The sequence below is a fragment of the Bos mutus genome, chromosome 9 (assembly GCF_027580195.1).
Source record: "Bos mutus isolate GX-2022 chromosome 9, NWIPB_WYAK_1.1, whole genome shotgun sequence".
Taxonomy (NCBI): domain Eukaryota; kingdom Metazoa; phylum Chordata; class Mammalia; order Artiodactyla; family Bovidae; genus Bos; species Bos mutus.
Genome location: NC_091625.1, coordinates 103,313,378 through 103,340,736, shown reverse-complemented (window position 1 = coordinate 103,340,736; position 27,359 = coordinate 103,313,378). Strand labels below are relative to the sequence as shown.

The 27,359-nt window shown below is 45.1% G+C and overlaps 1 protein-coding gene across 7 annotated transcripts in view; it reads right to left on the bottom strand.

Annotated features, from left to right (window-relative positions):
* ERMARD (ER membrane associated RNA degradation) overlaps positions 1–27,359 on the bottom strand; it is a 44,651-nt gene that overhangs the window by 3,039 nt on the left and 14,253 nt on the right. The window contains exons 1-13 of one of the 7 annotated variants that reach the window (XM_070377079.1): positions 26,624–27,349; positions 24,051–24,219; positions 22,634–22,773; positions 21,638–21,739; positions 21,255–21,344; positions 18,606–18,703; positions 18,029–18,165; positions 16,510–16,624; positions 15,451–15,553; positions 10,656–10,685; positions 9,678–9,746; positions 7,677–7,850; positions 621–704 (exon numbers count right to left, since the gene is read on the bottom strand). In XM_070377079.1, coding sequence (XP_070233180.1) covers positions 621–704; positions 7,677–7,850; positions 9,678–9,746; positions 10,656–10,685; positions 15,451–15,553; positions 16,510–16,624; positions 18,029–18,165; positions 18,606–18,703; positions 21,255–21,344; positions 21,638–21,739; positions 22,634–22,773; positions 24,051–24,168 — 1,260 coding nt within the window. In that variant the 5' untranslated portion in view covers positions 24,169–24,219; positions 26,624–27,349. Of the gene's footprint in view, positions 1–620; positions 705–7,676; positions 7,851–9,677; positions 9,747–10,655; positions 10,686–15,450; positions 15,554–16,509; positions 16,625–18,028; positions 18,166–18,605; positions 18,704–21,254; positions 21,345–21,637; positions 21,740–22,633; positions 22,774–24,050; positions 24,220–26,623; positions 27,350–27,359 lie in introns of those variants that run through there. The other 6 variants (XM_005909326.3, XM_070377081.1, XM_070377080.1 and 3 more) reach the window with 6 other exon arrangements.

Here is a 27,359-nt window from a genome sequence, read left to right as displayed (position 1 = left end):
GTAAAGGAAGGCAGGTGAAAACATGAGATCCTTAGGAAGTGTCGACAGCCCCTCCCACCCGACACTCCTGGGGACCGTCCACTCCGGGCTCGGCTTCTCTCCGACACCTCTGCAAAGCTCCCCAACCCATTCTGCACTGATTCTACAGCTTCCTTTCAGAATTTCTACTAGCAGCTATTGTGACGATTATATTCTTGGACATGACCCCACCTTGCTCCCTGGTACCTCCTGCCATATGTAAAATAAAGTTTCTGAGCCACTCTCCAATCACAATATCCGGGTAGAGATGCTCACAAGCTTATTGCTTGTTTAATCTACAGGTTAACGAAAGCTGGTCAGACGAAGCTGACATCCCTCACCACTGCCAAGCAACACCTGTGACAGGTCCTGGGTTAACGGCACGCAGTCACCCACAAAGTACTAAAAACACCGAGGATGCAAACCGACCATCACCTCAACTGCTAGACCCCAGAAAGATGCAGTGGCCAGGCCAAGGCCACACATCTGGGAGGCACACAAGCCACAGAGCCAGGTCTGGGGACCCGAAGCTGGGCTGGAGGAGGTGGGCTGCACCCGTCAAATCTCTACAACTGTGGACCTGCACACCCCTCCCCACATACCTGTTTTTTAAGCTGAGAAGCTGGGTGGCAGCGAGAAACGTAGGTTCCTGCAAGGTTAATCAGTGACCCCACCGCTGCTTTTTCCTGGTTTAGAGAAAACAGACCATTGTTACTACAACTTTGGTCAGGCTCCTGCTTCTCTGCTATCGCATCTGAGGTCACATAAGAGTCCTGACTTTCTGTTAACTCCCTACACATAATTCTCTCAGCTAAAAGAAGGAAAACTCTTCATTAAAATGGATTTGATAAAGTAGTCAAGCCATAACCAACAAAATTATCTTAAATAAGGCTGATTAATAGTGATCAATTACATATGCTACTCTGTCCACAATGCAGCAAAACCAGAAATAAATGAGAAAAAGAGTCCAAACAATTGGACTCTCTAAGAGAGTCTCCTGAAAAACTAGGACACAACAAGAATTTAAACATTAAAAATGAATATACCTAGAAAAGGATTACATACTATAAACACTCAACTGCCAGACATATAAGTATTTTTAAAAGAGTAAAAAAATTACATTATTTACAGCTGACACACCTGTATAACTGGCAAACCCGAGTCTGTGGACTATTACAAAATGTGGTCAACGGATGAAGGGAATGGCAAACGACTCCAGTGTTCTTGCCTTGAGAACCCCATGAACAGGATGAAAAGGCAAAAGATAGGACACTGGAAGATGAACCCAAAGGTCAGTAGGTGTCCAATTTGCTACTGAGGAAGAGCAGATAAACAGCTCCAGAAAGAATGAAGAGACTGATCCAAAGCAGAAAAGATGCCCAATTGTGGATGTGTCTGGTGGTGAAAGTAAAGTCCAGTGCTGTAAAGAACAACACTGCATATGAACCTGGAATGTTAGGTCCATGAATCAAGGTAAATTGGAAGTGGTCAGACTGGAGATGGCCAGAGTGAACATCAACATTTTAGCAACTGGTGAACTAAAATGGACAGGGATGGGTGAATTTAATTCAGATGACCATTATACCTACTACTGTGGGCTAGATCCCTTGGAAGAAATGGAGTAGTCCTCAGAGTCAACAAAGGAGTCTGAAATGCAGTACTTGGGTACAATCTCAAAAACGACAGAATGATCTCAATTTGATTCCAAAGCAAACCATTCAACATCACAGTAATCCAAATCTATGCCTCAACCACAGGTGCCGAAGAAACTGAAGTTGAACGGTTCTATGAAGATCTAGAAAACCTTCTAGAAATAACACCAAAAAAAGATGTCCTTTTCATCCTAGGGGACTAGAATGCAAAAGTAAAAAGTCAAGAGATACCTGGAGTAATAGGCAAGTTTGGTCTTGGAGTACGTAATGAAGCAGGGCAAAGGCTAACAGAGTTGTGCCAAGAGAACACACTGGTCATAGCAAACACCTTCTTCCAACAACACAAGAGAAGACTCTACACATGGACATCACCAGATGGTCAATACTGAAATAAGATTGATTATAACTTAAATTAGTCCACCCAATTCTACTGTTTTTGAAGGACATAGAGTATGGAATGTATTGGATTATGAGGTGTGGTCAATGAAGTAATGAGCCCCCTCCCCCACAAATGTCGTTGGTACATGTTATGCTAACTTACCAGCTAAAGGAGATTTTGCATATGTGAATAAAGACCTGTGTAGTTCCAATTTTATCACAAGGGACCTAATAAGAAGGAGGCAGAATTAGAGTCAGAAACAAGGAGCTGTGAAAAGTGCACAGCGGTTGGGATGACGCACTCTAGAGACGGAAGAGGAGGCCATGAGCACAGACGCGCAGGCGGCCTTCGAAAACTGGAAAAAAGGAGCAGCCAGAATGTCCTCCATGAGCACAGACGCGCAGGCGGCCTTCGAAAACTGGAAAAAGGAGCAGCCAGAATGTCCTCCATGAGCACAGACAGGGCAAGCTGGACCTGAGTCCAATAGGATTCATTTTGGATTTCTCAAAGCAAAACCATGAGATGCTATATCTGTGTTGTTTTAAGCCCCTAAGTTTATAATAATCTTTTACAATAGCAATAGGACATGAATATTAATACATGAAGTGAGTGCATATTATAAACCAGAAGGCAGGCAGACCAGCATATTAAGAAGGAACATTTGAATTACCCCAAACTCCTTAATTTGTCATTTTTCAGGGAGTGGGGGAGTCCTCGAGTAAACTTTTCATTATAAAATTAAAATTCAGTTCAGTTCACTTCAGTAGCTCAGTCTTGTCGGACTCTTTGTGACCCCATGGACTGCAGCACGCCAGGCTTTCCTGTCCATCACCAACACCCAGAGCTTGCTCAAACTCATGTCCACTGAGTCAGTAATGCCATCCGACCATATCATCCTCTGTCATCCCCTTCTCCTCCTGCCTTCAATTTTTCCCAGCATCATCTTTTCCAGAGAGTCAGTTCTTCACATCAAGTGGACAAAGTATTGGAGTTTCAGCTTCAGCATCTGTCCTTCCAATGAATTTTCAGGACTGATTTCCTTTAGGATGGACTGGTTGAATCAAAATGTCTACTTTAGCTCTTGGTAATGCAAATGCAAATTTATCATCAATTTCCTTCTTCTCATATCTCTTCAAATGCTCGGAATATTGCTTCTTTTCTTCTACCAAGCACATCAAAAACTAGGAAAGCTTCACTTTCACCCGGGTGCACCATTTTCAGAATGTAGTTTTCAATCCCCTTCTTTGTGTTCAAATGTCGTGACTGTTTTCCAATGTGTGTATAAAGCTTCACTCCTAACACTCTTATGTACTCACAGGTGTTTACCTTACTTTACTATATTTCCTATAAAATAATAATGTAAATAAAAGTGGCTTTAAGAATCAAAAAAAAAAAAAAAAAGATTGATTATATCCTTGCAGCCAAAGATAGAGAAGCTCTATCAGATCAGGTCAGATCAGATCAGTTGCTCAGTCGTGTCTGACTCTTTGCGACCCCATGAATCGCAGCATGCCAGGCCTCCCTGTCCATCACCAACTCCCAGAGTTCACTCAGACTCACGTCCATCAAGTCAGTGATGCCATCAAGCCATCTCATCCTCTGTCGTCCCCTTCTCCTCTTGCCCCCGATCCCTCCCAGCATCAGTCTTTTCCAATGAGTCAACTCGTCACATGAGGTGGCCAAAGTACTGGAGTTTCAGCTTTAGCATCATTCCTTCCACAGAAATCCCAGGGCTGATCACCTTCAGAATGGACTGGTTGGATCTCCTTGCAGTCCAAGGGACTCTCAAGAGTCTTCTCCAACACCACAGTTCAAAAGCATCAATTATTTAGCGCTCAGCCTTCTTCACAGTCTTGAGAAGCTCTATACAGTCAGCAAAAACAAGACCTGGAGCTGACTGTGGCTCAGATCATAATCTCCTTATTGCCAAATTCAGACTTATACTGAAGAAAGTAGGAAAAGCCACTAGGCCATTCTCAATTGACCTAATCAAATCCCTTATGATTATACGGTGGAGGTGACGAACAGATTCAAGGGGTTAGATCTGGTAGACAGAGTGCCTGAACAACTATGGAAGGAAGTTCATAAAACTGTACAGAGGCAGTGACCAAAACCATCCCCAAGAAGAAGAAATGGAATAAGCCAAACTGGTTGTCTGAGGAGGCTTTACAAATAGCTGAGAAAAGAAGAGAGGTAAAAGACAAAGGAGAAAAGGTAATATACACCCATCTGAATGCAGCGTTCCAAACAACAGCAAGGAGAGATAAGAAAGCCTTCAGTGAACAATGCAAAAAAACAGAGGAAACAACAGAATGGGAAAGACTAGAGATCTCTTCAAGAAAACAGAGATACCAAGGGAATGTTTCACGCAAAGACGGGCACAAAAGGACAGAAATGGTATGGACCTAACAGAAGCAGAAGAGATTAAGAAGAGGTAGCAAGAATACACAGAAGAACTATACAAAAAAAGGTCTTAATGACCCAGATAACCACGATGGTTGATCACTAACCTAGAGCCAGACATTCTGGAGTGTGAAGTCAAGCAGGCCTTAGGAAGCATTACTACAAATAAAATTAGTCAAGGTGATGGAATCTCAGCTGAGCTATTTCAAATTCTAAAAGATGATGCTGTGAAAACGCTGCACTCAATATGCCAGCAAATTTGGAAAACTCAGCAGTGGCCACAGGACTGAAAAAGGTCAGTCTTCATTCCAATCACAAAGGGCAGTGCCGAAGAATGTTCAGATTACCGCATAATGGCACTCATTTTCACATGCCAGCAAGGTAATGCCCAAAGTCATTCAAGCTAGCCTTGAATAGCACGTGAACTGAGAACTTCTAGATGTTCAAGCTGGATTTAGAAAAAACCAGAGGTCAAATTGCCAACATCCTTTGGATCATAGAAAAAGCAAGAGAATTCCAGAAACACATCTGCTTCATTGACTACGATAAAGCCTTTGACTGTGTGGATCACAACAAACTGTGGAAAATTCTTCAAGAGATGGGAATATCAGACCACTTGACCTGCCTCCTGAGAAACCCGTATGCAGGTCAAGAAGCAACAGTTAGAACCAGACATAGGACAATGGACTGGTTCAAAATTAGGAAAGGAGTAAGTGAAGGCTGTATATTGTCACCCTGCTTATTTAATTACTATGCAGAGTACAATCATGTGAAATGCTGGGCTGGATGAAGCACAAGCTGGAATCAAGACTGCCGGGAGAAATAGCAGCAACCTCAGATATGCAGATGATACCACTCTAATGAAACAAAGTGAAGAGGAACTAAAGAGCGTCTTGATGAAAGTGAAAGAGGAGAGTGAAAAAGCTGGCTTAAAACTCAACATTTGAAAAACTAAGATCATGGCATCTGGTCCCATCACTTCATGGCAAATAGATGGGGAAACAATGGAAACAGTGAGTCTTTTTGTGGGCTCCAAAATCACTGCAAATGGTGACTACAGCCATGAAATTAAAAGACGCTTGCTCCTCAGAAGAAAAACTATGACCAACCTAGACAGCATATTAAAAAGCACACGCATCACTTTGCTGACAAAGGTCCATCTACTCAAAGCTATAGCTTTTCTAGTAATCATGTACAGATGTGAGAGCTGGACCATAGAGAAGGCTGACGCCAAAGAACTGATGTTTTCAAACTGTGCTGGGGAAGACTCTTGAGAGTCCCTTGAACAGCAAGGATATCAAACCAATCAACCCTAAAGGAAATCAGTCCTGAATATTCATTGGAAGGATTGATGCTGAAGCTGAAGCTGAAGCTCCAATCCTTTGGCCACCTCACGCAAAGAGCCAACTCACTGGTAAAGAGCCTATGCTGGGCAAGACTGAGGGTAGGAGAAGAAGGGAGTGACAGAGAATGAGATGGTTGGAAGGTATCACTGAATCAATGGACATGAGTTTGAGCAAATTCCCGGAGGTAGTGAAGAACAGGGAAGCCTGGCATGCTGCAGTGAGGTTGCAGAGTCGGACATGATTTGCCACTGAAGAACAGCAAAGTCAGTGAGTTGATAGCTGAGAAACTTAATACATGTAAGTCAAAAGCTTCCCTATGTATAAGCAATGACTACCTAGAGCTCTCAACAGCTCAGAACCACTCAAATGGCCAGCTGTTACTTGGAGAAGAAATGCAGTCAACTTCCATTTACTCTGACACCTACACAGATCAGAGAGCAATCAGGCTCACAGGGCGGTTGGTACCTGGTAGGGTCGCCAGGACTCACACCTGAAGCGATGAGCCTGTGGCCACCACAGCACACGTGGCTTCCCTGGCGACAGGAGCCGTGGGAGGGCCTATGAGCACTGGGGACACATGGGGGGCGGTGCGGGGGCGGCAGGGGGGGGGGGGGACGCGGCTCTGGGGCTCAGTCTTGAGGGAGAGCGGGGAAGCTGGGGAGTGAAGCGGGGGACGGGCCTTGGGGCCTGAGCAGCCACTTGTCAGGGAACAGTGTTCAGTCTTGCAAAAGTATCAATTATCCCCACATTAATCCATCAGGAGCTCATCCCTGTGGGCTTCCTGTTTAACTTCACAGGTTCACTGGAATAATAACAATTAGAGAAGAGGCAGCACATTCTGAAGAAGAGGAGAAACAGGACCATAATGTCAGACACTAATGTTAGTATTAATGTCGACACCAACTAACCTGTTGTAAGACCTAAAGACAAGAAAGGGAGTCCAGGTCCGGAGTCCAGGGCACCCTGCACAGAGGTGTTTATTCTCTAAATGGGGTTGGCCAGCTTGCAAGCAATTTGTTAAAGAAAAAAATAAGCTAGATTCCCAGATGAAATAAATTCCTGCTGGATCAAAAGATGTAAATGGAAAAAAAGCTATAGAACTATAATGGAAAGATATGAATACTTCTATAATTTTGGAAAACAAAAGGTCTTTTAAGAAGAACTCCAAATGCAAAAGCCAGAGAGGAAAAACCTAAAGATACATAACAGCAATATAGATAGAGAGACCGTCATAATGAGAGAAGGACAAATATCATGATATCGCTCATATGTGGAATATAAAAAAGTGGTACAAATAACTTATTTACAAAATAGAGACAGAGTCACAGCAGCAGAAACCAATCTCACAGCTACCAGGGGATAAGGGGGCCCGGGGATGAACTGGGGACTGGGCCGACACACACACACCGCTACACACGAAACGGGGACTCAAGGACCCGCTGCGCAGCGCGGGGACTCCACTCAGTGATCACACGCTCCACCACAGCGGCCTGTACAGGAGAGGAGTCTCAGACAGTGTAGATAGATATATGTATATATGTGTGTGTGTGTGTGTAAGTGATTCACTTTGCTGTACACCTGAAGCTAACACACTGTAAATCAACTATACTCCATTAAAACTTTTTAAGTAAATAAATATAGATTTAGAGTAAAAAAAAAAAACGATGAATTATTTTAGGTGAGATCAAGTAATATTAATTAATTTGTTATAGAGAATACATGTCCACAAGCAATCTGTTCAGATGGAGGCAAGCCGTAACTCAAATAAATTAAAACAAAAGATAATTAAAATATAACTAATTACATTTGGAAACAACTCCATTCCCTCTCAACTGAAAGAAGTGAACCTAATGAAACATCTTCTTCCCTACACATTACCTTAAACACTGCTAACAGATCTTCATCGATAAATCTGAGTAAAAGGACAAAGCAAAACGCAAGCAGCTGACTGGCTGCTTCTTTCGGAAATTCAGGTAAACTGACTTCCCCATGGCTTAACCGATCTCTTAGACGGGGACCCTCCTGATGGTTTAGGAAATCCCAGAGAAATTCCTACCAAAAAAAGGACACAAAAAATATGTGGTTAGTATTCTCAGCAGAAAGAAGGAAGTCTGAAGGCCCAGAAAGGGCAAGCCGAAGCAGCAGTGTTCATTACGGAAAAGTGAGCCTGGAAGAGAGAGTCAGTCAAGGTCGCAGAGCAGACAAGCACCAAGTCACCCGGGATCCCTCGGCTTCTCCTACACCCGCCGCCTCTGCTGCGTTCTCCTGTGGGACCTCCCTTCTGTGTATCAGCACCCTGCTACCTGAGGCAGGATGCTCCTGGGAAGCCGTGTCCTCTGGAACTGCACCCCACAACCTCAGGCAGGAGCCCTACTGCTCAGGCTGGATCTCCCGGGAGCCGTGTTTCTGCACCCATTCCTCGGCAGGCTGACAAGAACCTGGCAAGTCCAGAGGACCGGGCACCAGGGCTGCAGAGCTGCCTGCATGGCCCCAGTGCCCGGCAGCAGCACCAGAGGACTGGGCACCAGGGCTGCAGAGCCCTGCACGGCCCCAGTGCCCGGCAGCAGCACCAGAGGACTGGGCACCAGGGCTGCAGAGCCGCCTGCATGGCCCCAGTGCTCGGCAGCAGCACCAGAGGACCGGGCACCAGGGCTGCAGAGCCCTGCACGGCCCCAGTGCCCGGCAGCAGCACCAGAGGACCGGGCACCAGGGCTGCAGAGCTGCCTGCGCAGCCCCAGTGCCCGGCAGCAGCACCAGAGGACTGGGCACCAGGGCTGCAGAGCCCTGCACGGCCCCAGTGCCCGGCAGCAGCGCCATTCCCAGCCTCACCCCACGAAGGACGAGGACTGTGTTGACCACACCTGGAATCCACAGCTGTGCTCACGACAACACCGGTTTTCTTTCCCCTCGTCCCTCTTTCTCACATGTCCTTTCTCAGATCACCCTTTTATTTTTGAAGCCTTGTGAAGACACGGCTGTTTTCTTAATGGCAAATGTTCAAGAACTCTTCCACAGGCAGAGGAAAAAGAGTCAGAAAACCAAATTTTCTGATTCAGGCAAACTGCCGCTGGACAGAGGAGTCATAGAGATTCAAGATGACAAAGAGCTTTAGATAAACGAGTTCAATCATGCTAACTTCCTGGTAGCAGAAAGGAGTGACTGATGTCACACAGCTGACTCCCAGTTAAAAAATATAAAAATTCTATTTACAGTCCAAAGAAGTCACTGCAATATCCTCATAAAATACAAAAATTTGACAAATAGAAACAGTTCTAAAAAATTATCTTCTCATCCAACACTCTATCTTACTAGTCACATCTGACTTTACTGTTAATAAAGCAGATAGAGTCCCTGCTACCAGCACAGATGGGCTTCCCTGCTGGCTCAGATGGTAAAGAATCTGCCTGCAATGCAGGAGACCTGGGTTCTATCTTTGAGCCAGGAAGATCCTCTGGAGAAGGGAATGGCTACCCACTCCAGTATTCTTGCCTAGAGAATCCCATGGACAGAGGAGCCTGGTGGGCTGCGCACATACAGTCCATAGGCTCACAGAGAGACGGACATGACTGAACGACTAACACTGTGACACGTTTCATCAATAAACTCACATAACCCACAAGTTCAAACACTGTTAGGACCAGGGTGACTAAGTCGTCAGGTCCTAGGGAAAGGACGTCTGAATAATCAGCATGAAGCACAGGACCTGAGCTTGCTCAGAGCTCAGCCAGCGTCGGCTGCAAAGACAGTGGAATTCAGACGTGTGAATGCTCCAGAAGCACTTCTGGGCAGGAAACAAGACAAAATTAATGTCATTTTTGAGAAGATCTAATCATATTGGTAAGTAGCAGGGTATTAAATTATAAATGCCTGACACTTTACCATTGCAGGCTCTCCCAGGAAAAGAGGAAGTTGGTTGATTTTACCATCATTCAAGTGTTTTGCCAATATCTAAAACAACAAAAGGAAGTAAATTGATTAACTGGTATACACATATACACACACAGAACTTTCAGTATCAAAAGATCCTATACATGTGGCATGACATGTGTTAAGTCCAAAGCAGATTAAATAAGAACAGTCTTAAAGTAGCAACCACCTATTTAAGAAAGGTCTTCTTAACCAATATAATGAGTTTAAGAAGATATATATATGTATTCTTAACTGTGTGAATGTATGTGTTCATGTGTTTACATGTGTCTAGGTGTGTATATGTGCTTATATATATTCATGTATATGTATGTGCATATACGGGCTTCCCTGGTGGCTCAGATGGTAAAGAATCCACCTGCAATGCAGGAAACCCAGGTTCAATACCTGGGTCAGGAAGATCCCCTGGAGAAGGGAATGGCAACCCACTCCAGTATTCTTGCCTGGAGAATTCCATGGAGCCTGGGGCCTGGTGGGCTACAGTCCATGGAGTCACAAAGAGTCGGACACAACTGAGCAACTAACACATACTCATGTGTGCGTGTATGTATGTGTGTGTTTATGGGTAGTTTGTGTATATGTGTATATATGTGTTTATGTATACCTGCAAACACTGTACATGGTGCGTTTACACATATATACATGTGTGTACATGTATTTTGTGGCCTTTCCATAATTACTAATTAGCCGGAAAGCTATACTCAACACTATCATCAGCTTTCTCTTTTTTTCTGCTTATGTGAATAAGCATAAGCATATTATGTCCTCAATATTTTCCTGCGAGCATATGATTTATGGTTTTTAATTTGATTGGTTTAATTTTAATTAAAATCAATCAAATTAATTTGATTTTTAATTTTATATTTTAATTTTTATTTTAAACAAATGCAACGTTCTGTTTATCTCAAGATATCTTAGAAGTTTACTTACTTCATCGAAGGTAGTATAAAGAGCTGTTGACTTCAGAAAAGGAAAGAAAATAAATAATTAAAGCAAAATACAAGTCATGTGACATTATTCAAAGCAGGAAAAAATTCTAGCACAGGGACACAAGTATGAAGCCTTCATTTGTAAATAAAACTTTATCTAGCAACACTTTGGGAAGGACGTGGCTGACAACATAAACACGATACACAAGGCATGAAGATACAGCGATCCTGGCGGGCAAGCCCCATGAGACTATCGCCCTCACACGCTCAGCAATTCAGGATCCCACAGCTTCACAAATCACTACTCACACACAGAGCACCTCTACTGATGGCTGGTATTTGTGTGCAAGTGAGCACAATCAAGTATTTTCTCCAACAAGCAGCCCGTGCCTTTCACACTTCTTGAGTAACTGGCACAGCAGGGTTTACAGATGTGGCTCGGGGCCAGACTGCCTCGACGTTCCAATCCCAACTTCAGCACCTTCTGCACGTGAAACCCCAAGGACCTTCACACACCCCAGTTTCTCTGCTAAACCAGAAATGAGGAACGCCCATCTCAAAGGCTTCTGGGGAAGTCAACACGATTTTACACACAGCATGCCAAAATCAGTATTGTGAGGAGGTCGAGCACCCAAAAAGCATGTTGCACTTATTAATGCTTAATAACAGATTTTCATTTTAATATTATCAAATATTCTTCAACATGTATTACTGTGCAGATGGCTCTAAAGCCTGTTCTGCTGATGCTAAAATCTCCCCTGAGCTCTATTCTAAGTATTCAACTGCCTACTAAATATCCCTACCACTTCCTCAAAAAGACTGAACTTCTCACTCATCTCCATAAATGATGAAAATTAACTTCTATCTTGTTTTACAGAATTGGTATAAATATCGTCTCTTGCACCCCTAATACACATAAGCTTCTAAAAAGTCACAAAGTCTCATTCATCTTCACAACCTCCATTGACTCTGAAGAGATCTTATGCCATAAAATAATCATAGAATTTGCAAAAGCAATTTATAGTTTTACAAAGTATTTTCATTTGTATATCGCCTTATAAGTAAACTGTATGAACATTATTTTTCATACAAAGTTAAAAGCACATTGTATTTCCTTCCTGACCACTTGCCCAGTCCCCATGTCTTTGAGAGAGAAGCTTCATCTAACTTATTTCATCTGTTTGATGACTGTCATTTATAACTTTATTGCTACTTCTGTCTCGGTTGTTTGGAAAAGGTATATGGATTCATTACATATTCTAATGTACTGTCTACAGATTATAAAATAAAGTCAAGCATGTATTTGCTGATACTTTTTAAGTTGACCTGTCTTTATACTTAGAAATGTCTCTTTATTTTTTATTTTTTTTAATTTAAATTTATTTATTTTAATTGGAGGCTAATTACTTTACAATATTGTATTGGTTTTGCCATACATCAACATGAATCTGCCACGGGTATACACATGTTCCAATCCTGAACCCCCCTCCCACCTCCCTCCCCATACCATCCCTCTGGGAAAAGTAGCTTTCCTTGGTGGCTCAGACGCTTAAGAAACTGCCTGCACTGCAGGAGACCCAGGTTCAATCCCTGGGTTGGGAAGATCCCCTGGAGAAGGAAATGGCACCCCACTCCAGTATTCTTGACTGGAGAATTCCATGGACAGAGGAGCCAGGTACAGCCCATGGGGTCGTGAACAGGCAGTTAGGACTGAGTGACTATCACTCACTCATCAGTACTGATGTTAGGTTTATTCTGGATAAAAGTCTGGGCTAAAATTTAAGATATTATTTGATAAACTGTATCCTCTGCAGAAACAGCCACAGTATCTACTTGTGCAGTGAAATGACAACGAAATGACCAAATTCATGAACCACAGCGTCATGCACCGAGTGGCCAGGACACCATGAAGTCAGTTCTAAGAACACTCGAATGAGAGCTGACACTGGGGCTCCAGCTCTTTCCACTGAAGGCCAGGCTTCACTCCATGACACTGGGCTGGGCAGAGCCCAGTGAGAGGCACTGGGTGTGGGCACCAGCGGGCACCAGCAGACCAAGTATGGGCATCCCAGGCCCAAGGGTGACACAGAGGCCTCTACAAAACGCAGGGCAGAGCCAGCTCCAGATGAGACAGAGGCAGAGCAGAGGGAAGCAGTGTTAGCGCTGAGCAGAGCCAGCTCCAGATGAGACAGAGGCAGAGGGAAGCAATGTTAGCGCTGAGTAGAGCCAGCTCCAGATGAGACAGAGGCAGAGGGAAGCAGTGTTAGCGCTGAGCAGAGCCAGCTCCAGATGAGACAGAGGCAGTGCAGAGGGAAGCAGTGTTAGCGCTAAGTAGACAAGGCTCTGAGAGGTCACCCCTGTGGCCCCAAGTGGCCACGCAGGGAACAGCAGGCAAGGAAGAGGAAAGGTGTGCATGTCCAGGAACTGGCAAGGAGTCTAAATGATGCTGGTGAAATCAAGTAGAGAACAAAGTGCAGAAAGGCTGGGGCCAGACTCTGAGATCCTTTAAACCATGCAGAAACGTGAGCAGTGCAATCAGGTGCTGGAAGTCATGAAAGGCTTTTAAGCAGATGGGTTCATAGAAGACACAGGAATACTCATAAACTTAGCAAATAATCAGTGGCAGTGTGATTAGAGGAGGAGGAGAAGCACGAAGACCTGTGAGACACAAGCTCAGGTGAGCAAGATACGAGCCAGCGAGGCCGAGCACTGATGGACCATGGGATAAATCAGGGGCAGGACCGACTAGCAGGGTGACGCACAGGAGGATGGAGGACAAGCGGAGCACAGTTGGCGCCGAAGCTGGATGCAGAGCCATGAAGAGGACAGAGTTATGTCTGACTCTTTGCAACCCCATGAATCACAGCACGCCAGGCCTCCCTGTCCTTCACCAACTCCCGGAGGCTTCTCAAACTCATGTCCATCGAGTCAGTGATGCCATCCAACCATCTCATCCTCTGTCGTCCCCTTCTCCTCCCGCCTTCAATCTTTCCCAGCATCAGGGTCTTTTCAAATGAGTCAGCTCTTCGCATCAGGTGGCCAAAGTATTGGAGTTTCAGCTTCAACATCAGTCCTTCCAATGAATATGCAGGACTGATCTCCTTTAGGATGGACTGGTTGGATCTCCTTGCAGTCCAAGGGACTCTCAAGAGTCTTCTCCAACACACAGTTCAAAAGCATCAATTCTTCGGGGCTCAGCCTTCTTTATGGTCCATCTCTGACATCCATACATGACTACTGGAAAAACCATAACTTTGACTAGACGGATCTTTGTCAGCAAAGTAATGTCTCTGCTTTTTAATATGCTGTCTAGGTTGGTCATAGCTTTTGTTCCAAGGAGCAAGCATCTTTTAATTTCATGGCTGCAGTCACCATCTGCAGTGATTTTGGAGCCCAATAAAGTCTGTCACTGTTTCCATTGTTTCCCCATCTATTTCCATGAAGTGATGGGACCAGATGCCAAGATCTTAGTTTTTTGCACGTCAGCAGATGGCGGAGTAGAAAGACGTGCGCTCATCTTCTCCTGCGAGAACTCCAAAACTGCGGCTCACCGCTGAACCACTGCCGACAGGAGGATGCTGGAGCCCACCGAAAAAAGACACCCATGTCCAGGGACGAAGGAGAAGCCCAGACAAGACGGTAGGAGGGGCAAGATCATGTGTGGAATAAGGATAGTAAGGAATATCAGAGAACAAACTTGTGGAAGAAGAAAAATGCCTCTTTTGAAATAAAGTAAATCTGGGAGCTGGGGAAGCGCCTATGAACATACTCAACAAACAGGTGCAAACGTACCACAGGAGATCAAAGAACTGTGAGTGAGAAAGAATGCCTTGAAGACGGCTGGATTTAACGCGCTGAACCCCCCTCTCAGCACTGCTTTAGCGGCATCAACAACTCGTGCCATGTGGGGCTCTCATTTCCGTTAGTTTCGGAGTATTTTCTGACTGGTGTTGCTCCCACACAGGTCACAGCTCAGACACTGGATTATGTGAGCTCTCCCAGGGGATGCATATAAAGAGGAGTAGAGGGCTGAGAGCAGGGTTTTTGAGGAATGCCTATTTACCGGGAAAAAAGAGGAAGACGAACTAGGCAAAGAAACAAGAACACCAGGTAGGGCAGATGCTTGTGCTTGTCCCACAATAGATATTCTCCCTTTCCCCTAGCTAATGCATTCTCCCATAGCCCACTAGGGCACGGCCACTCAAAGGCATCTCTAAGCCCCACCGGCAGCTCTGGCCAAAAGGAAGCAGGCTCTTCAGAGAAGGCAAGCTGCAGACCACCCATGCCCACCTTGTGGGGTTGCAATAGCACACCAGTAACCATGGCTACAGAGAAAGCATGAGCACCAACCGCTTTTATGACATCATTAAGTTTAAAAAACGACTTGGAAATTTTTTTTTCCCATTTTTATCCTGCCCAGTTGTGTCTGACTCTTTGCAACCTCATGGACTATACAGTCCATGGAATTCTCCAGGCCAGAATACTGGAGTGGGTAGCCTTTCCCTTCTCCAGGGATCTTCCCAACCCAGGCCTCCCACACCACAGTCAGATTCTTTACGAGCTGAGCCACAAGGGAAGACTCACAGATAAATATAAATCATACAAAATCAAAATAGGAAACCACAAAAAATGACAGTCAAGCCTTCCAAAGAAAGTTCTTGCGAGAAAATTCATTTAACGATAAACAAAAACAAGATGGTAAAAACTTTAATTAGGGACAGAAAACCGTCAGCACAGCAGCAGCCAGCAGCACCAACCACCAGGCAGGCGAGCAGGCGACCACCTGGCACGCGTACCTCAGCAGTGAGAAGCCTCTTTGGACATTCGTTAACTTCAGCAAACACCCTCCTAAGTCCAGTCTCCAGCTGCATCAACAACAATATGGCACAGTCAGCAAATCTGCGAAATTGAAGGAAAGCAGTGAAACTTCATGTTTTAAAGGTGAACTCTGGCGCTAACACCATAATGATAAGGGTGCTGCTTTCCAGGGTTCCCCACGTATGTCCAAAGCAGCGAGGGTGACGTCACTCACTAACACGAGAAACAGAAGCAGAGTCAGGTCTCACAAAGCAGCGAGGGTGGCGTCACTCACTAACACGAGAAACAGAAGCAGAGTCAGGTCTCACGGGTGAGCGACAATACAACTGTCTTCTGGTGTTTTAATGATGATGAGACATTTTAGAAGCTGCAGCAGAACAGAATGTCGCCAAATACCTGCCAAACTTGTTTCATCTAGAAAGTACTCAGACACCAGGGTGCCAGTGGGCTCTCACGGTTTCCAATCAAGTGTCTGCATCAGGACAGAGTAACGGGGAGAGAAGTGGAGCCCGCTGACCTCCCAGACCAACACCCAGGGCCTGCTCCCCGGGGAACAGAGGCAACTGACAACCTCTGTCCTGATTCTCTAACACTGCACATCGTGTTTCAGTCACAGTAAGAGCTTGAAAAATATTAGTAAGTCCATTCAAAAAAGTAACTATTGGGGCGCTCCTTGGTGGCCGAGTGGTTAGGACCCTGGGTTTCTACAGCCATGGCCCGGGCTCAATCCCTGATCAGGGAACTGGGGTCCTGCGAGGTGTGCAGAGCAGCCAAAATTATTTCTTAATTTCTAAAATAAAAATTAAATTAAAATAATTATCATTATTAACTATATAAAACTGTACCAAAAAACAAAAAAATGTTTAAAACACAATTACAAGATGCCTTTCAATTAATTACAGGAAGATAATTTATGCTCGGGTCGACTCCTGTTCGCTTTTACTCCAACAGCAACACAGTACGGGAGGCAGAGGCTTCTAGGAAGGCCTGGCCTCCAGACCACCAGTGGCCACTCTGTAAAGCCACACTGCAGGTACCTGTGAGACTTTAACTTGGTTAATGCAACTTCCCAATATGGCAACATGATTTTCAGTATAAACGTGGACTTCTTCATCACTTCTTCTAATACTGAAAGCACCTCAGATGTAACATCTGTAAAATAGCAAACATTTTTAAGCACAATCACACTGATCAGTGGAAAAAAGGCGTGAACACACTTAGGGAGTCATGCCACTGGGCCGACCTCTTTAAGAAGACGGACCGTGGGCAATGTGTGCCGTCTAAGAGAGAGGCTACCTGAATGAGGCCAGGGCGGCAGGTGACCATGTGGGGGCCCAGGGCGACCCCTGGGCCCCCACACAGAAGCTGCAACTGTGTGAGCAGAAGAGTTCAGGGGCAACTGGTTGACCACGCTGACCAAGAAAATACATCTTCCAAAGATACAGGAAGCAAGAGTGAACCCAAAGGTAAACTCCGGACTTAAGGTGACCATGCCGTGTCCATGTCGGCTCATCCATCCGTGGCAACCGACGTCCCACCTGGTGAGAGACGCTGACAAGGGAGACCGGTGGGGGAACCTCTGCACCTCCTTCCTGATTCTGTTGTAAACTTAAAACTGCTCTACACAAGTCAAGTCTTAAAAAATATATGCTGTTGGCAGTCACCAGACGACCAAAAGATTCCATGATACCAAAAGGCTAAGACCACTGGGGCCAAGATGCTGTGTGCTCTTCCCACCAGGGTTTACATCAGCAAGTACAGACACGGCATGTCTACCTCCAGACAGGAAAAGGAATGGGCCTGGAGCAGACACAGCGCTTATCTGTTCTCTTGAAGTCCTGTGTCGTCAATGTCACTAACCTGCTAAGACTGCGACGTGAAAAAAAAAAAAGGTGATATTTGTTGCTGTTCAGTTGCTAGATTGTGCCCAGCTCTTGGTCACCCCGTGGACTGCAGCCCCAGGCTTCTCTGACCATGGCATTTCCCAGGCAAGAATACTGGAGTGGGCTGCCATTTCCTTCTCCAGGGGATCTTCCCAACCCAGAGACTGAATCCTCGTCTCCTGGGCTGGCAGATGGGTTCTTTCCACTGAGCCACCAGGGAAGTCCCAGGATGGCACAGGAGAGCACTTACACCAGGGGCACTTCTGGCCTCGCCATTAAGAGAGCTGAGCAAGAGAGCCGAGAGGAGGGAGTGCACGCCACAGATGGCCCAAGCCACACGTCTGCACGAGACGCCGATTTTACCAATGCTGGTTCATGTTGATTAGTATTATTAATATTGATCAACATTATTAATATTATTCACCAATAATATTAACACTGATTCATGTAGCCGTGATCGTCAGACTCCCGGTGCCAAACCTGGGGGCACCATGCGAAGAGGTGAGGATTTATGTGGCAAAGTTTAAGAGGTTCTTCATGAAACTTTCAAAGGCATGTTGCCCCTGGAGAGTAACTATTCCTCCCACAGAGCTCGAGTCTCAGTCCTGCTTAATAACGCTATAAACACCTTTACAAAGACAGAGTCAAAGAAAAACGTGAAATTGGTACTTGCCAGGAAAAACGATCAAATCCTCTAGGCTCGTAAGAGTCACGAAAGGTCGATGTGCCAATGTGAAGTTCGTCTGTTGAAGGAAGCCGGTCAGTAGCTGACCCAGTCCTGCTGTCAGCAGCACCATCATTGAGCAGTATCTAGTGGGAAATAGCACAGACATCTGTCAGAAACACGAACCCAGCACACATATGAAAAGCTCTACTTAGAAAAAAAAAGTTTAAAATTAAAAAAGCAAAACAGTATCAAATTTCAGAAAATCCCACTGGCTGTGGGGATGAAGCTGTGCAGTGGCCCAGAGGACCAGTGACCTCTCAGGAACCAGTGAGCTGAAACCCAGGACGCCACCCACTGGAAGCTGTGCATGTCACCACTTCGGCTGCTGAGAGTAAGTCAGTGAAATCGTAACCCGATCACCACCGCAGCCATTCGGCCACTAACATCCAGCTTTGTCTTCAACATCCTGAACCCAAACTCTCTTATTTATCTTAAAACACATCTTTCCTTGATATGAAATTCAAAACAAAACAAACTTCTCAGCATATGAAGAAAGCGCGCGCATGCCTCCCCGAGCACCTACTTGGGCGGAACCTCCTGAGGGGCCGCGAAGCCGTGCCACAGGACGTTGCGGAGGTTGAGCCCGCGCGGAGAGCCCACGAAGACCTTGAGCACGTCCATCTGGGGGGGGGCAGGGCACGGGTTACTCAGGAGCCAACCCAGCTGGGACCACGTGAGCTTTCCTCCCCGGAACCGAGGGCACCACGAGTGCAGAGCACGGAAGCCCACAGGAACGAACCCGTGCGTGCCGAGCACTCGCGTCAGACGCTTTCTGCTCGTATTCCTTACTCGCTCGCCCTGGGGACGCCCTCCGAGGGAGATGCTGTACTCGCGCCACACACGTGAGAGGCATACGGCAGGGAGGGGTGAGACCAGGGGTGCAGAGGCCCCAGAGCCACAAGTGGATGGGACCCCCCAGGACACACCGCTTCCAGGCCACACGTCGAGAGGCCCCGTCGGTAGATAAGACAACTCCATGACAAACGACAGACGAGACTGCACGGCAGGCAGCCGAGCAACAAGGCTCGGCCTCCTGTCTGACGTGAAGCTCTCCATTCACCTGCTCCATCCTCCTACCCATCAACACAGAGTGAAGACCCTCCAGTACGAGGATCCTGCTTGTCCAGCTCCAACACTAACACCTTCCCTGAGCATTCTCTGGGTGTGCAGCACCACGCGTTACAGGAGATTCAGAACACACGGAAGCTGCTCAGAGACTAAGAGGACTCAGACCCGTGTCGCAAGAAAGAGGAGTTGAGACTCCCAGAGACTCACAAAAGGACTGAAGCTGCTTCATTCACCTGCAGACTCGGGGGGAAGGGGAGACAGGTGCTCTGAATGCCCCCAGGGGCAGGAACTCACACAAGGGGTTTTAACTCAGCACCAGAACGTCTGACAGCCAGCCCTTCTGTGCTACTCCAAGTAGTCCTGGCTCTCACACTAACTTAAAATACTTCAACATGAACTTAATTAAATATCAAAAACTATAACAACATTAATAATTAAATATTACTTCCTTAAAATTTACTATTATTTTAAATGAATTGTTCATACCATCTGGGAAATTACAAGTATATATGCCAAGGATCTAGGAAAATTACCTGGGAGCTGCAAGGGCTGTGGGTGGACAGAAGGCTCACTGCACAACACAGGCAGCAAACAGAGGACAGAGCAAAACAAGGGATTTAGGAGTTCAGTGTGACGACAAGCAGTCTGTACTTCACTCCACACGCTCCACCAAAGGAAATGACCCTAAGCTGGCAGGGGGTAACGAACTACCAGGAAGCGCAGGAAAGCTTCACTGACAGCAATTTCTCAGTGAGTCCCGTCTGTAAACGTCCTCCTGGTGGGCACCACCCTGGCTTGCTTCTTCACCTTGACCTGACTTATTCAGTTGCCTGAAGGTTACTCACTGGTCTTAAACAATCATGATCATGTGGCCTCGAGAAGACTTTGAAAAAGTACCCATTTTTAAACTGGCATCTAAATTTTTTTTCAACTTAAGTTTCAGTAGCTGCAAAAGGTATACTTTCTCACGTGTTAAAAATATTGATTTTTTAAATAATAAAATTGTAATAAAAGATGCTTACTCCTTGGAAGGAAAGTTATGACCAACCTAGATAGAATATTCAAAAGCAGAGACATTACTTTGCCAACAAAGGTCCGTCCAGTTAGGGCTATGGTTTTTCCAATGGTCACGTATGGATGTGAGAGTTGGACTGTGAAGAGAGCCGAGTGCCAAAGAATTGATGCTTTTGGACTGTGGTGTTGGAGAAGACTCTTGAGAGTCCCTTGGACTGCAAGGAGATCCAACCAGTCTATTCTAAAGGGGATGAGTCCTGGGTGTTCGTTGGAAGGACTGATGCTGAGGCTGAAACTCCAATACTTTGGCCACCTGATGTGAAGAGTTGACTCACTGGAAAAGACTCTGATGCTGGGAGGGATTGGGGGCAGGAGGAGAAGGGGACGACAGAGGATGAGATGGCTGGATGGCATCACCGACTCAATGGACATGAGTTTGGGTAAACTCTGGGAGTTGGTGATGGACAGGGAGGCCTGGTGTGCTGCAGTTCATGGGGTTGCAGACAGTCAGACATGACTGAGCGACTGAACTAAACTGAACTGAACTCTTTAAAGGGTTAAAATTTTACTCTTAAATAAGTTAGTATTATATCTTCTAGAATTACTATTATAATACACAATGAGATCAATAGACTTCAAATTACTCATTTGTCTGGCCCCCAGAGGTTACTATATCAGAGGCTATTCCTCCAGCGTCATCACACCAGAGGCTCTACACATGAGGTCATCACACCTGCTCATCACACCAGAGGCCCTACACATGAGGTCATCAAATGGGTTCGTCACACCAGAGGCACCACACCTGCTCGTCACACCAGAAGCTCTTACACCAGAGGCTCCTACACCTGAGGTCATCACGTCAGAGGGTATCATCAAAGCACATGAGCACCAGGACAAGAGAGAGGTGTGTCTCTTGGCTGGAAGCATGGCAATTTTGGCGGAAAGGGTCTGGGAAAGGAAAGTAAGCTTGAATCCCTGAGATAATTAATTTTTTCCTAACATAGTATCAATTTTTGAGGAACAAAAATAGAGTTAACATTGATTGTTTTGGGCTCTTTTTCCTCCATCGGTTTTAACTGGACAAGCTTACCACAGGCTGCCCAAAGACTTGAGCAAGTTCCTCAGATGCGAGCAGATCTCTTAAAAGAAAGGGGCAGTCCTTCCCAATCAGTAAATATACCTGAAATTCAAACAAACTTGTGTAACAACTGTATTACAATGAGCCAAATCATATTAACCAAAACATCACCCACAAAGCAGGTGTCTGCACAGATGAGGGGAGGAAAGAACTGGAGACACTGATGTTTCTGATCTCACAATCATTCAAAAAGAAAAATATTTCAAAAATCTGTGCCAAGTGATTATACAGGAAAATAATAATTAAAATCTAGAAATCTCAATGAAACTGCAAAACAGTTTACTGTTCATTCAGACACTTTACGCGGCCAGCAGTGAAAGAGTCCTCACACTCACATCACCCAGGGCTCGCTCCAGACACGACGAGAGCTTCATGAGGCTGAGGCAAATACTGGGAGATTCAGGACTCCTCAAGGCACCAAGTATTTCAGGAAATAACTGTTTAGAATAAGACACGTCAGAATTCATGTTCAATAAGCATTATTTCTCAAAGTCACAATTTTATTAATGAAATTCAAACCTTGAAAGATTTAATTAGCATATTTTAATGACTGTGTTGGTGTAGGCAAACATTTTTTATATAAATACAACAAAATACAAAGAATCAAGAAAAACATTTGAATACCAAAGGAGGTTTTGGGAAGTTCTTTATGTAAATGTTTATTAAAAGCAATAAATTTGGCATAACTGTAAACTGGAAAGTCAAATACTTTGACCTAAATCTTATATCTCATTTTGATTACGTCTTAAAAACATAAATAAGGCAGCTCACCCTGCCACTTAAGTGAGCTACTACACAGGGAGAGGGAAGGCCCTGCCACTCTGTATGAGGAAAGCCAAGTATTTTAGAGTTAGATTTTTATAGTTACTGCTCTACTGTAATCATTTAATGTGCCAAGGGAAATGGCTAGTTTGAACCTTGAACTACCCCACCTCCCTTCTGCCACCCTCAACAAGCCAAGCGTCCCCGCCTCAAGTCCCCTCGTCCCAATGCCTCAAGAACATCTTTTGATCAGTCTGGAAGGTCTTTCTTTTTTTTTTTTTGGAGCTGTCCAATTTTTCTGTCCTGGGACCAGCAGAACCCATGCACCAAACCACCTCCCCGAACCCTGATCCTGACACTGCATCCAGAAACCTCCTTTGGGCAAAGGATGTCTCTCAGCTCAGGCTTTGCAAACAGCTCCAACTTTCCCTAGCAACACTCAAGCCTTCTCACAGCCCAGGGCCCAGAGGACAGAGGATACCCCTTTAAAATCAGCAAGGAGCAAAGGCCTCTAAGTGGAATCTGCAGTCTTTCATTTCTAAGACTTTGTTGCTGTTCAAAAGCCAAACCTCTGGAACACCTGTCCACTGGAGCGCCGGTGCGTATCGCATTTCAAACTGCCCCTCGGGCAGAGACGACAGATGCAGGTGGACAGCCTGGCACACGGGGCCCAGCAGCCGCACGCTTTCCCGGTGGTCCAGACCCTGGGCTGCAAGGGCGAGACAGCAAGTGAGCTCCGCATTGTGTGACGAAACGCCTACATTGTCAAAGTGCTTCAATGATGAAATTTCTACAAAATTAAGAACCAGTTTAAACTGAACTTAAAACAAAGATACTCATGTTGTGGAAAATAAGTTACATATGTGTTTACCTGATTATAAAAGAAAAACTGTCAGAGAGTTTGAAAAATACAGAAAGGTTCAAATAAGACAAAAAATATTTTTTTAATTTCTTTACCTGTATGTAAGTTTGTATATATAATACTTTAACCTGACTTTTTAATGTAACATTATTAGACCAGATTTCCAATGACATTAATTTATAATTATTATTATTATTTTGGAACATATTTATAATATGAATTTTTGGTTTGAGGGTTTTTTCCGTAAGTTTTGGCTGAACATTTACACGGTTCACAACCCAAAAACATAAAAGGGTGGAAGTCTCTCTCATGGCACCAGTTCTCCTTCCTACAGCAGCTTTCATATTTCAAGAAATGTTATACATTTCTTGAGTGTATTTAGAAATATTCATACATACACAAGCAAATATTACATGTTGCCCCTATTGTTTCGCTCTGCCATATAGCTCAGAGAGATTTCTGGGCCAGAAAGATGGGCCCCCTTACTCTCTTCCACCCCGCATAATGCTCCCTTGCGCACACTCTTCATAATCTGTTTGAGCAATGCCATAGTGCTTGACATCTGGCTGTTTCCAGTGCTCTTCCCTTCTTTCTTCTCTGTCACAGAATGCTGCAAGGAGCCACCTGCCACAGGCACATGCTCACACCTGTGACTGGACCTGTCCTGTATGCTCCTGGATGGAACTGCTGGGCCAGAGTATGTCTGCTTATAATTTTTACAACTATTTTAAAATATTCCAGTCCACATCCCTACTTAAAAAAAGGTACAAGAATGCCCAGAAGACATGTAAAATAACTGTATATACCACTGGTCACCCCATACCCTTAACTCATGACTTCTGTCTGCTTCCCTTTTCCACCAGGACTGCAGGCCAAGAGCCCTCAGCCCACACAGCCTCCAACCCCCCTCCTCACCTGCAGCTTTCCCCTCACTCCCCTGCGCTTCTCTGGTCTCACTCCCTCTCTCTCCACACCGACTCTTTTTCTCTTTGAGCTAAGCCTGTACTATTAATATAACATCTTCTAACCCAAAAAGCAGTGGTCAGAAAGGGAAAGTTTACAGGTTAAGACATTTTAAAGAGAACAGTATTGATGGGCATTTGGGCTGCAGGCAAAATACAAACCTGATTCTGTATAAACCATGCAGTCTGTAATTTTCTTCCAGCATACTTCACCGTTTTGAGTTACAATGCTGCTGATGTCGCAACTTTCTCTGACTTCAAACCCAAGTTTACAGATCATGTCATACACTGAAGGAGAAAGACAGGTGGCAATCGGCTCCCCAACTAATATCTGAAATATAAAACATAAAACACACTCTTCAACAGAAAATATTAACTTTATAATATATTTAAGTCACAGGAAAACTGTTATGTCTTATAGAATATACTCAGGAATAGTTACTGTGTTAACACTTTCTGGATGTCAGAAGAACTATATGATTAAAACACTGTGATTAAATATTAACTAAAGATTACTTATGCAAATATTTTCAAGTAAATGTTTAAAGATATTATTTTATTAAACATAGTATTTTTAACATAAGAATTTACAGAAGCTCAGAATATTTTATGGATAGTGCATTTCCTTTCAGCATTCACAAATTATCCCAAAGTTATCAAAATAAGCATTTTTAAATGAGGGCTGAGAAAAATAGAAAATCAAGCTACTAAATGAATTAAACATTAAATAATGCTAAAACGGAGCAAAATGCATAATTCCGACTCCCTACATAGTCTAAAAAGCAGCAAACCATGCTGCTTTTTCATAAAAAGTTAAATAAAACCAATTCTTCATAATTCTCCTGACATTACGCTAAGATCACCCAATAACTGCAGAGAGATCATATTCTAGATCTGAAAAGGACCTGGTGTCTTTATGAGATGTGTTAAGGGGTGTGCATTCTCCAACATCAGTAAGTCTCGGCAGCTTCCTAATTTGGAAGCCAGTTGGCTTCAGTTCCCCCATCCCCGTCAGTGTCACCCATTATCCTGTCCACTCTTCCTGTCCCCAAAAGCTTCATTCCTGCTCTCAGCCTTGAAGTCAACCAATGCTTTCAGGTCCCAGCAACTGAGGTACTCCCTGAGAGATTTGTGTGGAATATTTGGCAATCCTCTGTGGCTGACACCCGCTCAGCCAGTCAGCACACTTTCCTTGGAACACTGCAAGACAGCATGGGAGGGGGCACTCGCTTCTCCTGCCTGCAGCCTGGCAACTTCCTGCGCCTTTCTGGGTAATTTCCACTCCTTTGAGCATTGCCCTGCAGTTGCAGTGCCTCCTGCTGCAGCAGCTGATTCCAGTCTGCAATCTTTCCAACACCCGCAGGACTGGCTTCACCCGAGAACGCCCACCAGAAACACACACCATGCATCCGGTGACTTCCCTACAGAACTCTGCATCCTACTTGCCAGGCTCTTCCATGCAGCTCTGCAGCACAATTTCCTCCTCAGAGACCTGAGTTTCAGCCATGCAGGGACTCTCCTCTAAGTGTTGAAGCTTTAAAATGCCAACCACTTCCCTCAGCTCCTTCAGTCCTCTGGAGTGACTGCTTCCTGCAGCTGCCGTCTCCACCACACTTTCATAGATCTCACTTTATCCCTCACATAACTAGTTAACAATTTTATTCCTAGTTAACACTTGATCATAGTGTGAAAACTCCTGTGGTCTGTCTCTGGACAAAAACAAAAATACAACTCAAAAAGGTTACATTCACATCAAAAGGGACTCCTTGCATTTTAAAAAAGCATTTGAATTCTAAAGGAATGAGCTGAAGTTCTGGAGTGACAGGAGACAGGCAGAAGTGATATTTCTGCACAAAAACTTATCTATTCCACTAGTAAAGTGGGCCCTGAATTTCACAGCTGAGGTTGTAAGTCTCTTTTGGTTGTAGACACCGGATCAACACAGTCGTGCCTCAGACTCAACCAAACAGTAAGATCGTGGAGCAGAGAGACCAGGTCTTACACAACACTGTATGCCCAGGACACAGCAGATGCTGGAACACGATAAATGAAAAACAAAAGTTAAATGAATTATTGGCTCCTCCTACCCCCAGTTGGTGGCTCAGAGGGTAAAGAATTAGGTTCAATCCCTGGGTTGGGAAGATCCCCTGAAGAAAAGAATGGCAACCCACTCCAGTACTCTTGCCTGGAGAATCCCATGGACAGAGCATCCTGATGGGCTACAGTCCATGGGGTCGCAGAGAGTCCTATACAACTGGGCAATTAACACTTTCACCCTGAGTTGAAATGGACCTCTCTAAGGCTCCAAGACCTGCAGATTTGGGGAATGGCTACATTCTACTCCTACAAACAGACATGCAATTCTAGAAGTTGGCTTATAGGTTAACTTTTTAAGTTTATACTGTCTTAGACAAGAAAAGACCCTGCTGTTAAACAAGAAATAAAATCCAACCTCAAATCAACAAATAATAGATGCTGCAAAGCTTTAACTGCCACTCAAGACAATATCTCTTCTGCGTGTTACACTCAGGGACATGCCTGTCCTCCCACCAGAAGCCCCAAAGCCTGCATTTCTGTATGTGTGTGTATCCCTCCGTGTCTTCTTTGGTACTTCAGTGTCTTGCCCAGAGCAGCATGGGATAATGCAAATGAGTTTGTTTGAGAGCTAGAATAATCTGAATTTGAATTCTTCCTCAGACTCTTTTCCACTTCTTGCCTTGGAAATGTTAACATACCTGAAACTTTCCAGTGTAAAACGGGGCAAAACATGACCACCTTCTATGGTTGCAGTAATCAGAGATAATACTTGAAAAGCACCCGGGACACAGTACTCAGCACTCAACAAGTAGCAGCTAGTACTAAAAACTGCTCACAGATAATCGATTGACACTGAAATCCCTGAGAGAGGAAAGTAAAATCTTTATTGTGAGGCAACCCCACTGAGGCAGCCAGTTAATGAGACCCTTTGATTTAGTTTTACGTTATCAAAGTGGCCTAAAGATATCAACTACAATTTTAATTTTCAAGTGTGAACCAGAGGCCTGATCACCACACATACTTCCCACATCGCTAAGGAACCACCTAGAGGACACTTCCTTTAGGGACGAAGGCCAGTCAGAACAAAGCCTAAAAGCCACGGCGCGCTGCGCGTGCCCGCCCGCTGTCGTGGGAACAGCTCCTGGACTTCGCGGTGGCGGCTGCAGAGCTTCCCCTCGCGCGCAGGGCGCAGGCTCGGTCCCCACGGCACGTCCTCGCAGACTTCAGCCAGGACCTGAGCCACCGAACGCGGGGTCGGCGACACCAGGGAGCACGAGAGCGGAAGTGGGGCCCAGCAGGCGCCCACTCGGGCGGACACGACCCGCCCTCCTCCGCCGCGGCACCGGCTGCAGTCAAGACGGTACCTCCCGCGTCGCAGCCTGATGGACGAACTCAGATGCGCTCTGGAAATGCCGCTACCCGGACGCTACCTCC